The following is a 14,763-nucleotide window of genomic DNA, read 5'->3' on the forward strand; positions in this document are numbered from 1 at the left end:
GATTAATGCTCCAGCGCAGCGCGGCCGGCAGCTGAGCAGGTGCAGCCCAGCCTCCCCGCAAAAAGCCTCACGACCAATTCATTTCCTAACCTGCCGGTTGCCAAATTTCATGCCATCCCCACAAGTGGCAGACAGGCTCAGGTGCTGCTCTTCATTTCTTTTTAGTCCCTAATCTTGGCAGCCTCCTTATCATCTGGTGACAACAGAGCACAGCAGCGCCCAGAAGGGAGGTGGCTCAGCTGACATTAAAAAGAAATATTAACCACCATGCTAGGAAACTTGCTGAGACAGTTAATTGCAGATTGTTGTGGCAGTGATACTAGGAAGGAAAGCATTGAGCTGTGGTTCAGGTTATAGCCTGGTAAGAGCTTGGTTGTTCACAGGTGGTGCAAGTCAAGTGCAGCAGCAGGACGAGCCCCTGGCTGGAGGGGAGCAGTGATGCGCTCTCACAGCTGGTGCTGCTGCCATGATTAATTTATTCCTTGGTCTCCCCCACCCTCCTGCCAGTGGTGGGAACTATAATATTCACTGTAACCCAGGAGACTGCACAGCCACTCCCCAGCAGTGGGATACCAGAGAAATCCCAGGGCAGCAGAGGGTCGCTGGGGGTTCCTGCAAGGACACCTGGATCCTTTGATCAGAAGGAGTTGGGGGCCTCCCCAGCACTCCAACTCTGTCACTCAGCCATGATGGGAAATGTCCACCCAAGCAGCCAGCATACAACACTGTGCAGCCATGGATGTCACTAGCTGTACAAAGGTTGTGCTGCACCTCCCTCTCCTTCAGCCAGCCGTGGGGCCTCTCCAGCTCAGCTCTTTAGCCTGCCTGTGAAAGGCTCCCACCCTAATGAGCAACGCTGCTTTGCAATTACACATTTTGCAGGCCCCTGGTGAAAGGACTTTAGAAATATTATACATTCATCTGTAAGTAAATGGAATCCACTGGAGTGGTATTTTGCTCTTTTCTTCTCTGGGTAAATTCCACATCATTTATTACATTATATTTGTACGTATTTCTCCAGTACATTCTTTCCTTTGAAAATTCATATTTAAAATGCCATATAAATAAAGTAACTCCTCCAAATATTTATAGAAGGATTAAATGTGGCACGTAGCATTCTTAAAGCAACAAAACTATTAGTGGCCTAGACAGCCCAAACAAATTACATCACATAAATTTCAAGGGCTTGTTCAAATTTAATGATGGATAAAAGAGCAAATCCACCCTAAAACTGAACAAGAAAACTCGGCCACAAGCTCATCCTGTCCAGGGGTGGAGGGTTTGCAAATGAGATCCAGCCCACTCCATGCTATCCCCATGCTGGGGTGGGCTCACCAGTGACCAGTCCCACACCACTGTGTTGGGGCAGTGGGTTTGCTTTTCCTTTTCAGACCCTATTTGACCCTCCAAACCATGGGGATGGAGACCTCGTGTTGCCTGTCAGCCTCCTCCAGGCAGGGCTCCTCTTCTGAGGGGGCACTGGGTTGCTCAGAAACTCCTCCAAGACCCATCCCCAACTTATCCCTCTCGACACATGCATTTCAGTAGGGTGTCATGCCCATCCTGACACAGCCTGGCTAATAATGCTGCAGAAAAATATAAAACTGAAGGGCCCTTCAAAGAAAATTTCTAGAGCAACATCTTGGGATTTCCCAGAATGGTTTGTTTTCATTTCAAGATATTTTTATGTCAACTTCACTTAACCTCTGCCTGAAGGTAGAGTTGGCTCTTTGTTGGCAATGCCATGGGTTGTTGTTCATCAGCAAACTACAGCTAAGGCCTCATTCCATGGAAAGGGTTTTATCCTACCTTTGGGGCAGAAAAATTGATTTTTTCCAAATGAAAGGGGCTTTTGGGGTACTCTCCCCCACATCCCCTAATGACAACAAGAAAAGTAATAAGCTCAAAAATGGGCTTTTTGGCTTCATGGCACAGAGAGATCCAGCCTCCTGTTACTCTTATCCCCCAACCCAGCCCAAGCAACTTCAGTCTGGCTGGACCACAGAGCAAAGTGTCCAAGTCCCTGGAGAGGGGGAGAGGGGATGTGTCAGTGGGCTGGCAGCCTCCAGCCCCAGCCCTGCCCTCACCTGCCCCCCCAGCACCACCACACACTGCCTTACCATGTCTGACAGCACGTGGGGAGTCCCGACAAAGACGGAGATCACCTGTAAGAACAGCACAGAATAAAAGCACGTTTTCCCCTGGCAGCTAAAGGGCTTTCTCATTGCCTGATGGCATCTTGCAAAAATAAAGTAAAACTAAAATATAAGTAAGTGTCCAATACCTTGCTCTTCTCAAAATGAACCACATCGTTGGCACAGGGGACTCTGCCTTTATCCCAGTTGGAGGCGGTTTCAAAATTGGTGTTGGGAATCCACTGCTTGTACACGGCGGCGGCAGCAGCTGGGAGGAGCAGGGCAACCGGTATAACCCAGTCTGCAAGAGGCACTGGGAGCACTCTCTGGGATGTGCTATGGGATGGCTTGGCCTTTTCAGGTTAGATTTGGCAATTTTCCACCCAAGAGCAGCCCCTGTGTGTGCCCAGTTGAGCAGTCACAGCCCTCCTCTGCATAGGGGACTTTTCTTGGCTGGGTGATGGTTTTTACCCACCTGAGTAGGAATAGGAGTAAGGGACAAAAACGTGGCAGGCAGAGAGAAGGCAGGAAAGTGCTGCAGGAAATGGGCAAGAACAACACGCACCAGGTAGCTAAGTATTCCTTGTGGTGGGTTTTGTTACCGCTTGGACTAATCAAAAGCACAGAGACCGCTCAGCCTTGGCGTTTACTGTAGGTATGGAGTGGGCACACAGAGCTGGCAGGACTACAGGGAGAGGGAGAAGGAGAAAGGGCATTTGCTAGGAGACATACAGCACAAAACATGGGCTGGTTTCATCTGTTTGAGGCTGGAGGTGGAGGATTCAACAGTGTCCTGCAGCCCAAGGCACTGGCAAGTTGGGAAATAGAGACCTCCCCCATAGGGGTTGCCGGGACAGCACCGATGTGGGGATGAGCCCACTGGTCAGGGATGGGTTGTGGCAGAGGTGTGTTTGCTCTCTGACCTGCTCTGTTTGCACAAGCACAGCCAAGCTACACACCTCCCAGCCTGACATTCCCCAGGCTTGGCTAGGAAATGCAGTCTCCAGGAGCCTGGATTAAATGGCTTTGGGCAAGTGAGTTATGAGACAGAAAAGAGGAAAAAAAAAACAAACCAACACCTTTGCTCTTAATATGGATCATCTTTTCTTTAGAGGACCCCCCCAAAAAACTACAAAAACATGTTAACTACAAAACAAATAGAAAGCCAGTGGTGGAAGGGAGTAGGCAGTGGAGTGGGACTTGGGTGCTGGAGGTTGGGTGGAGAGGCGGGGAAGGACAGGGTGCAGGGGGCTCCAAGCCCAGCCTGAGGAGGAAGAGGGGGGTGTGAATGACTCCAGATGGTGGAGGGAGATGCACTGCAGAAAGCCTGGGTCCCACTAGTCCAAATGGTGGGGAAGGATGTGGTTGGTTGTGCTAAATAGGCTCTGCAGAGGTTTTGTCAGCACACAACAATCACCTCGGAGTGTAATTTGCACTGACTGCCAGGGGCTCTACCGAGACCGTTTGCTGTACGTAGCTGAGTCTGGGCAAAGAAACCACGTATTTTAAACCAGAATGCAAGCCCTAACGTAGGAACAGGGGCTGGTACCTGGGTGCAAGTGCAGAGGGGCTCCCCTGGCCCTGGGCTGCAGCCACCAGTTTCTGCTGCCTGAAGGAGCCCTCAGGCAGACCAAACACCCCTCCCTGCCCCATAGCCATTTTTAAACTCACTGAAGGAGAAAGACTGTAACAGCCATAAGAACACAACCCCAGCAGCTGCCTGCAGTGTTGTGGGCACAAACACCTTGCTGGCTGGGAGTTGAAAAGAGCTTCAGAAAGCAAAAAGCCCCCCAGATGGCACCTGCATGTTGTTCTGTCCCTGCTGTGGTGGACTTGCATCTCTCCCATCCCAAGAAGCCACGGCACAGAAAGGTGAAAGCTCCAGCAGAAAGGCTCAGCCAGCCCCCCTGCACACAGGCCTCACATCCCCACAGCTATGAGGGGTTGTGTCCAGCGAGCTCATGCCCACCCATCGCAGGGATGGCTCTGTGCCACCCCCCGGTCATCTCCTCCGGCTGGGGGGCCACACAGCTCAACCTCCTCCTGCAAAGGCTTTCCCCCCATGCAGCTGCACCAGTGCATCCCTGCACCCTCCGCAGCCTTGGAAATACCAGCCTGCTATTTAATCAGAATTGTCTCCAGAGGAGAGCAGTCCTTGAGCATCAAAGCGACATGCATATTCAACAGAGTGTGTCCTGCAGTGCAGAGCTGCTGACTTCCAGTAAGAGCAGGAAAGCCCGAGCTGCGGAGGAGCAGGAACTACATGGTAATCCCAGCCTCACTGCCCTGCCTTCCCTCTGTCCGGTTGGAAATGCCTTTCCCATTCACGTTGCCTTCCATGATGCAGCCTGCAGCTCTGCTCTGCAGTAGGACTGCCAGAAGGAATGGGTAAGTCACCCAGGGGCCATCCCTGCTCGCCAGGGCGGTCAGGCCTGGGCATACTCACCAAGGAGCTGCAGGATTCCGAGGAGGAAGAGCAGGCTCTTCATTGCTCAGCAGGCTGGCAGCCCTCGCCTCCACAGCCCCTGCCTGGCTGGACCTTCGACCTGGGGCACGTCATGTGCTCAGCCTGGAGGCTGCAGGGAGAAGGGAATAAACCAGGAGACAGGCTTCCCTCAGCACGAGCCAGAGCCTTCCTCATTCCCAGAAGCTGGTTTGCTCCCAGCTCCTTTCCCAAGCTCCCCACTTCCCTGACACCTGTGGGAAGCCCGGGACAACCACTGTGCAAAGAGGTGGGGAGGTGAGAGCAGTAGTCCCCCAGCTCTGCTCAGCAGACCTCACCATCCACACCCTCCCAGGTCCTGCTGGAGGGTGACAAGTGCCAGCACCCTGTGTACACAACCCACACCTCTCTTTTCCACCCCCCCCCCCCCCAAATCAATGTGTTGTTCCCCACCCCCCCAGCAGCACCTGCAATGGGCTCAATGCATTTCCAATTAGCTCTCTTAAAAGAAAGCAGCTCCCCGCTACAACTTGTAATTGCACTTTGGCCACCAGCTGATCTGCTCATTACCTGGCGTGTGCCACAGCACAGCCCCACTGCTCCTGCTGAGGCTGCCGGGGAGGAAGGGGCAGCTGGAGAAGGAGGAAGGACCCCACCATCCCTGTTCTCTGCCCCAGCACGGAGCAATGCTGCAGGTCCAGGCACGTTATTAGAAATGAGATGTAGTGTTGTTTTCGCACCCTCGTGTTAGGAAGGTAATAGTTTGTTTCTGCCCTGGTGAAAATAAACTTTATGGTGACTGAAGAGAGAAGAGAAATATCTGGGCATTCCAAGGACACTGAGGTGATTTATGGTGCAAGAAACTGAGGGACTTAATTGGGCTCCATCTGGGGGAGCTGAGATATCTGAACATGGTGAAGACCATGATAAAGACAGAACAAAGTCACTCCTATGTTAGTCCCTGGGACAGGATGGCACCAGATGGTATAAATCATTCAGGTGATTGGGAAGACAGCCAAGGGGGCAAGAAAGGTCAGAATTAAACCTTAAAAGGTAAAAAAATAAATTCCTAGAACGGAATATGTGAACAGGGGCAGGAAACTTATAGGATAATTAGAAGTGTCAGGCTGTAAACCTGGACTACCCAGACAGTGGGGAAATAAGGGAGGGAACTTTGAGGCAGGAATAGGGAATATAAACAGTTATTCACCTTACTATCAGGTGTGCCCACTTGTTTAGGTCACCCATTCTTGCATGAATGTAAATAGACTGTGCTTTGCTGAAGGATGTGTTTGAGCCTATTCATTGGTGTGACAAATGTTTCTCACACCATGTCTTTACAAGGGTGTGTTAAGAGCAGAAAAGGACAGGAGAGCAATGACAGTCTGGGAAGAGGACAGTGACAGAGGTTCATACTGTGGGGAGAGCTGGGGAGCTCAGCACCCCTCCAGAAGTGACCTTTCAGCTGATGCTGGTACAAGCAAGGTGAAGACAGAGGCTTTGCAGATACAGGAGTTTACAGGAGCTCAGTAGGAGACTGGAAAAGTACTTGGAAGGGACATCAGTGGAGGAATCACAGACCACAAGCAGGTCTGACCTGACACCAATGAGAATTTGGGAGTGCATCCACCACCCACCCCATCCTACATTTCATGCTCCCACCACTTCACGACTTCCAACCAGTCACACGTGGGGAGGGATCAGAGACCAGGGACCCATCACTCTTTGGAAATCTTCTGTCTCCCAAAACCATAACCCACTTGGTGCCATTTCCCACCTGTACTGCAAACACAGGAGTGAGAAGAGCAGCAGGGGTCCTGCCCCAGGATGCCCCAGTAGAGCCCCGGGTGATGCACCATGCCCTGTGGAGGAAGATGGATGTGACCCTGCTGGATTTCTGTCCTCACTAGTATCGCAAACGTGGCCTGTCAATTGCCAAGAGAAAAAGCTCCTGAGCAGCAGCTCCCAGCCTAGACATCAGCCAAAACACAGTCAGCACTTTCTGGGCAGGGAGCTGGATGCTGAGAGATGTCCTTGAGGTGAAAGGCTCCCACACTCTCATTACCACTCACAAATCTCTCCTGAGGGACTCTCAGAATGAATGTTGACTGCAGTGAGATGTCCTGTATTTCAATAGAAAGGGGAAAATAAATAAATAAATCAGGGATACTCAGCAGTAACAGCTTGAAGAGAGGACTGCAGTGTGCAGAGGGCAGGGTGTATACTTGTCCACAGCCTCAGCACCCCGCAGCACAGCCAGGGTGGGCAAGAGGGCAGAGAGCAATGCCACAGGCCTTGGAACCTGGTGTTTCAGGGGGTGGTCCGTACCCTTATTTTTATTTTTTGTACCCTGCAGCCACTGCTTTTGGGCACTGCTCATTTCAGCAGCTCCAGTCCCACCAAAATTGATACTTTGATTTGAAGGGAGCCAGGATTCATCTGACAAGCAGAGGTCTAAAACACCCCATCTGCCCTGCCTCTGAAATTCTCCCCACTGGAGGACTGTCCCTGCTCCTGTTGGTCCAGCTTTCAGATAGGACAACACAGGGCAATTACAGAGATCCCACCAAAACCTGTATTACTGGGGACACTTGCTTACTGCAGGGTTCCTACTGGGAGTATGAGCACAGAATAATGCAGCCCTTGCTGTGGGTCTCTCCCTGGGGCCAGAGCACACTTGTCTCCAACCCAGCTTCTGCAGCCCCCACCACCCCAAGGTGCTGTTGCACCTCAGGGCCTGGCAAGCACAACAGAGGCTGCACGGGAGCAAGGTTTGGATCAGGTGGCTACAGGGAGAAAGAAACAACGATGAAAGGAAGCAAAACTCAGTTCCCAGAAATCAAAGCATCTGCCCTAATGTGGACAAGGCAGGAGAAGTCACCGGAGGGAACTGCATTTGATCTCAGAGCTATCTGGAAGCCATGGTCCAATGGACTTTGTACCTCGTGGTCCAAAGCAGGAGAACACAGGCTTTCTGCTGGGGATGGCTGCAAGAAGCAGCTACAGAGCTACATCTGTGTGAATGCAGGGATCTGAGCAACCAGGTCTTTTCAAGTCCTGAGCCCGCAGCCTGCTGGACACTAATCAGCCCCCTTTATCAAGCTCCTGCACTTGAGTAAGATTTCTTTTTATCCTCAGAGAGCTGAGAGCCACTTGCAGCACCACGGTCTGGCCCCAGGACACCTGCTAACAGGGCAGTGACTGGGGACAGGCTCACAGCTCCTCTGTGTTCATGCTGGCTGATAGCACAGGGTGTGCCAAGACAGATGCCATTTCTACCAGCCAGGGTGGATCCAAATAATCTCCTCCACAGGAGCTTCTGTGTTGGCACAAAGCATCCACCCAGTGTCCGCATCAATGTCTGCAAACAACTCCTGCCTCTTATCAGCATAGTAATGGTGTCAAAACACACATTTCCAGCAGCTGCAACCAGCACTGCTGTGCCAAGCTGTGGCCAAACACTGCTTAACCCAATTTGCAGCCTGTGGGGTGGAAGTCAGGCCCCAGGGTCTCTTCTGTGTTTGCCAGCCCAGCTGGTGGGAATTCAGCTCCTGGCTCAGTCCATTCACAGTTCTTGGGAGCCTACGGGACATGACAGCAGACATCAGCATCCAACGTTCACTGCTGCCAGAGGTCACCCTGAAGGAGCAAGGAGCTGGGTGGGCTCACTTTCCCTGGGTGCCACGTTCACCAAGGGGAGCAGGGGAAGCCACTTGGGTCATCACCTCTTTTAGCCAAACAACAACAAGCCAGACACATTACTTGGCAGTGACAGACTCCAGGGCTCAACACAGCCCTGCAGGAAGGAACCACACAACTGACTCACGGAACACCAGCTTTGGGGAAGGACAGGGGAAATCACCTCTGTTGCCACTTGTTTTGACTATCAGATACTTCTCTTTTCCTGAAACAATTCCCAGACTTGGTTACACCAAAGCAGGCTATCCCAGAGAGCAGGTCTATCTGAGGACCAAGATGTCAGAGGTTTTGAAAATGCTTCTTACCAGGCAGCAAGCAAACCCAAGGCTTAAAACACTGGAAAAAGTCCAAAAAATATAAAAAACCCCCTGCAATTCTTTCAAGAGGTGGCACCAGCACCAAGTCCAGGCTCCAGCAATGTAGGTGTCTGCACAGCACCCTCTGTAGACCAGGGGAACTCCTCATCCCACTTTCCTGGCTGCTCTGCCCTCCCAGAGCTGGCACTCTGCTCCCATCACCCTAACATTATCACCTACCAGGAAAAAACACATTACAAAGCTGTCAGCTGCCTTCTGTGATCTGTCACAAAGAAGAAACTTTCTACAAAGACTCACTCTTGCCAGGAACAGCATCATGTATCATTTCAATTACGATTCATTGCTGAGGGAGGAGGAGTAGGGAGGTAAGGAGAAAATCGGTGTTTGCCTTCACATTTAAAGCAATTTGTTTCCTCTCCACCTACCCTGCTGCACTGAAATAACTTAATTGTCACATCTGAGCAGCAATAAGCAAAAAAATTTGGAAGGAAAACGAGCTCTGGGGATAGTAAGAGCTGCTCTTCCTGAAAATGGCTATACTTGAAGGTAGCCCACGGACATTCACCGTCTTTTCATCCACCACAGCAAGATGTGAAGAGCTTTGGGTGGTGCAGCCTCGAGTACTGGCTGTGGGAGTACAGGTGGAAAGTGTGATGAGCAGGGCAGGGGATGCCACAGCATCCAGTCACTCACCAGTGACTGCTCTCAGCAGCAGAAGGGAACTTCCACCTCAGCATACCCCACGCACGGCAAGGATGGCATCTCTTAGCCACCCTTCTCTCTTACCATGCCCACCTTCCTGCATTTGTCTTTTCTCTGGCAGTATCTCCATTTTACCAGGAAGAGGCACGGAGCCCCCCAGCACTTTCAGACTACCTGCTGCAAACACAAGCATCAGCTGGCCAGGTCACACTCGCATTTGGGTGCCGGCAGCAGCTTTTGCCAAGACACTGCGGTCTTGGCTCCGAGCACAGGGAAGACACTCCTGCATTGCTGAACCAGCACCAGCCCTGCATGGATACGAGGGAGAGGAAATGGGAATTTCAGCAAGAAAGGAGTGGAAGAAGAAACAGGACAGACAGATCAGCGTCGTGCTCAGTAGAAGGGACATGCATCGTACACCAGCACTGGGGATGAGGGTTCTCATCACTAGGCTGAAGCTGAAACGTGGTGGAAATATTAGTGTTTCGCTCATTTCAAAACTGCATGCTACTTTCCCATTGTTTCAAACACACACCTAAAATGCCCTTCTGAGTCCAGAAACAGAGAGTCACTAATGACACTGAAGAAGAAGAAGAAAAAAATCTCAATTTTCAGCCACTGAAGCCACAGAGTCTCTCCTTTCCCACCCCTCTTTGGGAAAGCAGTGTACCACAAATGCACAAAAAGCTTTCAATTACTTCTGTTCCATTTGCTCAAGGACTCTTGACACGGATGGTAGGATGAACAGCAGCACCTAATTTATTCTAGCAGAGTTACTGCATGGAAAATAGGATTCTGACCAAAACTCTGGCAAGTTTGTAAAGAGGGAGGGAAATGCCACAATAAGGGACTATCAGGTGTTTAAGCACAAAATCCTGAACAGCCAAAGTACAGTGGTTTCAGAGAGGAGACAAGGATGCAGCTCGGCCATCTGCAAGTCAACAGCAGCCATTCAAATTCAACACGCAAGGTTTTTTTAAAAAATATTATTTCCTACTTAGATTTATTTTTCCTTTAATAACACAGTTTAGCATTTCAGAGTTTGGCATTCTACACTCTTACACACTGTCCTTGTTTATTATCATTTAAACACAAAAAGGCATAGCAAGACCTCCAAACACAAATAAATACAAAAACACAATATACAGTAAACTGAAATACAACATATAATAATGCTATTGGGAAATTAAGACATGTTGCTAATTCTTTTTTTTATCATTATTATTATTTTAACAACATGGTTATTGCTGAGCAATAAATTATACATTTAAAAGTTGTTTTTCCCCCTAAAAGAAAAGGACAAGAACCACTGGTTACCAGATCACTTGCACTGCATCCTTACAGCTATTGATAATTAAGACAGGCAGAATATACACAATCAAATGAGGCTGGCCTTCTTTGGTCTTTGTTTTTCATCATAAAACTGAACACAAGTGTACCGTTCACTGAAGAGTTATACGAGTTTAAAGAAATGGATACACAAGTTTCAAACACATAAATTTGTACATTATTCTCAATCACTGATGTTTTTTCCATAGATATTTCTTACAGAATTTCTTGGAAACAAATGTCAACTTCAGTTTTCCCAATTATTATGTTGTTCTATGTGTCTTAAAGGTTATCCTACTTGTTAAAGAGAAAGGGACCTACGTTTAGCCCATCGTCTCCTAATGGAGGTTTTTTTCACAGCTCTCTAGTCACCACTAAATCATTGGAGTTTTATACCTTGTAGAAAAAATCCTGAACTTCCCCTGTTGTTTTGCTTGTTTTCTATAAAACTGAAAAAGAAATAAATATAAATCAAACAACAACTATAAGAAAAACCAAACAGGTGGATCACATGATGCATCAGCAACGGTGGAAGCTTGTACCTTCCCATTCCACAAGTACAGATTATACAACTCTCTGCCAGTGATGCAGGTCATAGTTGGAAGATGTGTCCTTTCAGGTGCGAGCTATATTCAAACCCAAAGCTCAGAACACTATGCAAGAAACTGACCTTTACAAATGATAATGCTGGTTTATCTCAGTAACCCTTAGACAGAGTCAAATTTTATCACTACGCATCACACTGCCAGCAATGGAGCGTGTGAACACTGGCATTGCTAAGAAGTTAAAAAGTCCTTGCAGAACTGGCAACCAAATTAAAAGCTTAGTTCCAAAGGACCAAAAACACAAACACCACGTAGAGACAACAAACCCTTCCCTAAATGGGTAGGTTAGTAAGCCACAGAGTTGGGATCCAGATTTGAATTCCACATCAAGTCTGGGATGTTTGGATCCAGGATTTTGGTTCAGGTGCTTCTCTGTGAAATTCAGAACTTATTTGAACCTAAGGAACTAATCCTAACTTGGAGGGAAACAAACTGAACAAACACAGCCTAGTATCTACACTAAGATAATGAAATGGAAGACAGAAGCTGCAGTCTTGACCATAAATTAGAAGAGAAACAGGAATAATCAGATCCCTTATGTGTTGCATCTCTCTACTCTTCAGTATCTTAAGAGAATATCCCTGAATCAGCAGTTCAAAGTTTTCCACAACCTTCCTATCTGGTGCTTCTCAGCAAAGGCCTGGATTAAGAGATAGGAAAGAACAATTAAGCCCTCCATATTTTGGTTTAAAGAAAAAGGGAGAAAGCCCCACAAGAAATAAATGGTTAGTCACACTACAGGCTGGGAGAACAAAGATGAACCCACTTCACTTTAAAATGGTATTCTCCCTACTCAGTGAAGAGGAGCATCAAATGAGACTTATTTTATTGGGTGATTCTGAACAAATAGAGCAGGACACACATTTGCTGCTGTTATTCACACTGACACATTGTGCTGGCCTTCCACTCTGCAGGCTGTGGAGAGCACTGCCAGGGAGTGAGCAACGTCTGGGCTACTGTTCACTAACAACCCCAAATCATGACAGCTTGTATGTTTAATTCTAGCCCTTACTGTCCTGATGTGGGTCATTAAGGTCTATCAACTTGCTTTTCAGTTCCCTTAAGGGACAAATATACTAAAAGAGTAAAACCTAGTGATTTGAAGATAACACTAGGGAACTGGAACCTCTCGTTCACTTCTGGCTCCTAGAGATTCCTTTCATGCCTCCGGACCAGTCGCTTCACATCTCATCCTTGATTTCCTTTTTCCAGAGAAGACAAACAGCACTTGCCATAAGAACATCATGTTTGCAGATGCAAAGTGCTTCCTATGCTGTACATAGCACTAAAAACTATTCTTAGACAGACTAAATTCCCCCAACGATCATTTTTATTACAGTAGCTATGATTTCTACATCAACCAGAATATAGAGGTATTGACTGAACAGGACAGGAATTCCAGGAAGAGATCCAGTTGCTTTTTATTATATTTTGTTCCAAAATTCAAGGAAACAATTTGCAATTAACAAGTTGCCCATCACTCTGTTTGCTTATAATACAGAAATCTCCAAATTAGCAGAGTATAAGGAAGGACATGTCCTAGATGACATTCCAAGGTTTTCAGAAAGGTTAAACAAACTGCTATCTATATACAGGTCTTCAAACAAGGAAGATGTGAATCCAAAGTTTGCCCATAGCCAAGATCCTCTCTTAGCAGCAGCAAGTTATATTTGCACCAAATGATCAAGTATAACTTGGAGGAAAGGGTTTTGTTTCATCACTTCTACGTAAAGAAAAGATTTTGCATATATATGTGCATGCATGTCTGTGTGTATATGTATGTACCTACACACAAAGGAGTAATTTACAGAGCAAAAACTAAGATATTAGGTATGCAACCCAAGAATTTTTCCCCTTCACCTATTTGTGTATTTGCATAGTTAAAATCATATCAAGGCATCAATACTGCAGTCACATTTTTTCTGTGGTGCAGGCAACTTTTCTTGTCACTCCCTACACACTTGTCTGTCTGGGACCAAACAGCACCAGTGTTTTAAAAATGAAACAAAACAACAGAAACCCTGCATTGTTGGTGAAATGCCTACCCCATGTGATGGAATACAAATACAAACAGGTGGCAGCTTTTAAACTTCATCTCAACAAGCCATAATCGTGGCAAGCCAAGAACTGTGAGCAACACAATCACTAACATTAATGGGTTCAACACTTAAATTACAACACAAATCTCTATTACCTTTGCATTTGAGAAATTCACCAGGCACAGAAATGGGCACTTATCTTCAGCCTTCCTCTTCCGAGTAGGAAAACCCACAGGAAAAGGAAGTAAACTGTATTTTGTGTTTATAAGCAAGCTAGCATGTTACCCACAACAACATTTTTTTCCCCACCGAAACTGTCACCCGTCATCCCCTTTTCCTATTGCACATTCTCTTTGTGAAGAACAACATTTACAGGCTGAAATCAAAATTACATATTGTAGTTGAAGGTGTACCATGTAGACAGTAATTGAAACAAGACCCCTTTAATCAGATCAGAGAAGTAATGCAGAGGTGGCCACACATCATCATCGCAGGTTCATCTTTAAACACCCAAATAGTTTCATCCTGTTTAGAATTCAAGACTATCTCCTTAACAGATGCACTCACCCTGTGCTGAAGAGCGTACAAAAAGGGCAACATCCAGATTTGTCACACACTGGAATCTCCCTAGAGAAGGCTGGGAACAGAAGAGGCTTGTACCTAACTTGGAGTGTCATCATTAAAGAAAGAATATCAGCAAGAGACTTCAGTTGTGCACTGCTAAGAATTACTAAGCAAAGGAAAAAGAGGTTCTATTGAAGAAAAACTGTTCAAAGTCATGCAAATACTCTGGCACCCCCTTGCAATAATGGCACACCACAGGAGTTAGCCAGGATTCAAGAGCATACGTGGGGGCAGAGCGTTGCCACATGCATCACTTTAAACAGACAATCCCTAGAAAACTTTGGATATCTGGGTCAGGGACACACAGGAAAAAAAGGAAAAAGGGCATTTCAGTGAGAGACAAGGTTAAATAATTTTAAGTGTTGAGTAAAGCACCAGGTATCTCTTCTTTTCAATTTAGAGAATATACAGTGGCCTTGTTTTCACAAAATGCTACATACTCCTTGCCGGAAAGCAGAGGAAACCGATTTCTATGTACACAGTAAGAACTCTACAGAGATGGCCCGTGAGTTCTGCGGAGAAAGGAGTGTTACAGTCAAGGCTTCAGGTATTCCACAGCAGGCGGTGTTTACGTTTGTGTAGCAGGATCCTGGATTTCACAGTACGCAGGGTTGGCAAACTGGAAATTCTCTGGCAGCTTCATGTAGTTTTAAAAAATAAGTGCAGTAGGCCTCCATTTTTATTAACTGTGATAAAAAGCATATATGCAAAAATATTTTTATATCGATAGCACGTTACTGCATTATAAAAGCTGCCCAAGTGAAGCTGAAGATTCTGGCAGCTGGTGCTTTTGGCACTTGGGAGATGTGGAAAGCAGCATAGAGATCTGTGAAATACAACAGTGACTGATGTTTCTGCTACAGTGATCGG

At 47.3% G+C, this 14,763-nt stretch overlaps 1 protein-coding gene across 1 annotated transcript in view; it reads right to left on the reverse strand.

Annotated features, from left to right (window-relative positions):
• The window catches only part of AMN (amnion associated transmembrane protein), a 20,835-nt gene extending 16,211 nt beyond the window's left edge, over positions 1-4,624 (reverse strand). Inside the window, exons 1-3 of the mRNA XM_009999799.1 lie at positions 4,582-4,624; positions 2,285-2,403; positions 2,121-2,165 (exon numbers count right to left, since the gene is read on the reverse strand). Of these exons, the coding sequence (XP_009998101.1) occupies positions 2,121-2,165; positions 2,285-2,403; positions 4,582-4,624 (207 nt within the window). The remainder of the gene's footprint in view (positions 1-2,120; positions 2,166-2,284; positions 2,404-4,581) is intronic.
• Between the last annotated feature and the right edge of the window lie 10,139 nt (positions 4,625-14,763).

This window comes from Chaetura pelagica, unplaced genomic scaffold (assembly GCF_000747805.2).
Source record: "Chaetura pelagica isolate M959 unplaced genomic scaffold, ChaPel_1.0 scaffold806, whole genome shotgun sequence".
NCBI classification, from domain to species: domain Eukaryota; kingdom Metazoa; phylum Chordata; class Aves; order Apodiformes; family Apodidae; genus Chaetura; species Chaetura pelagica.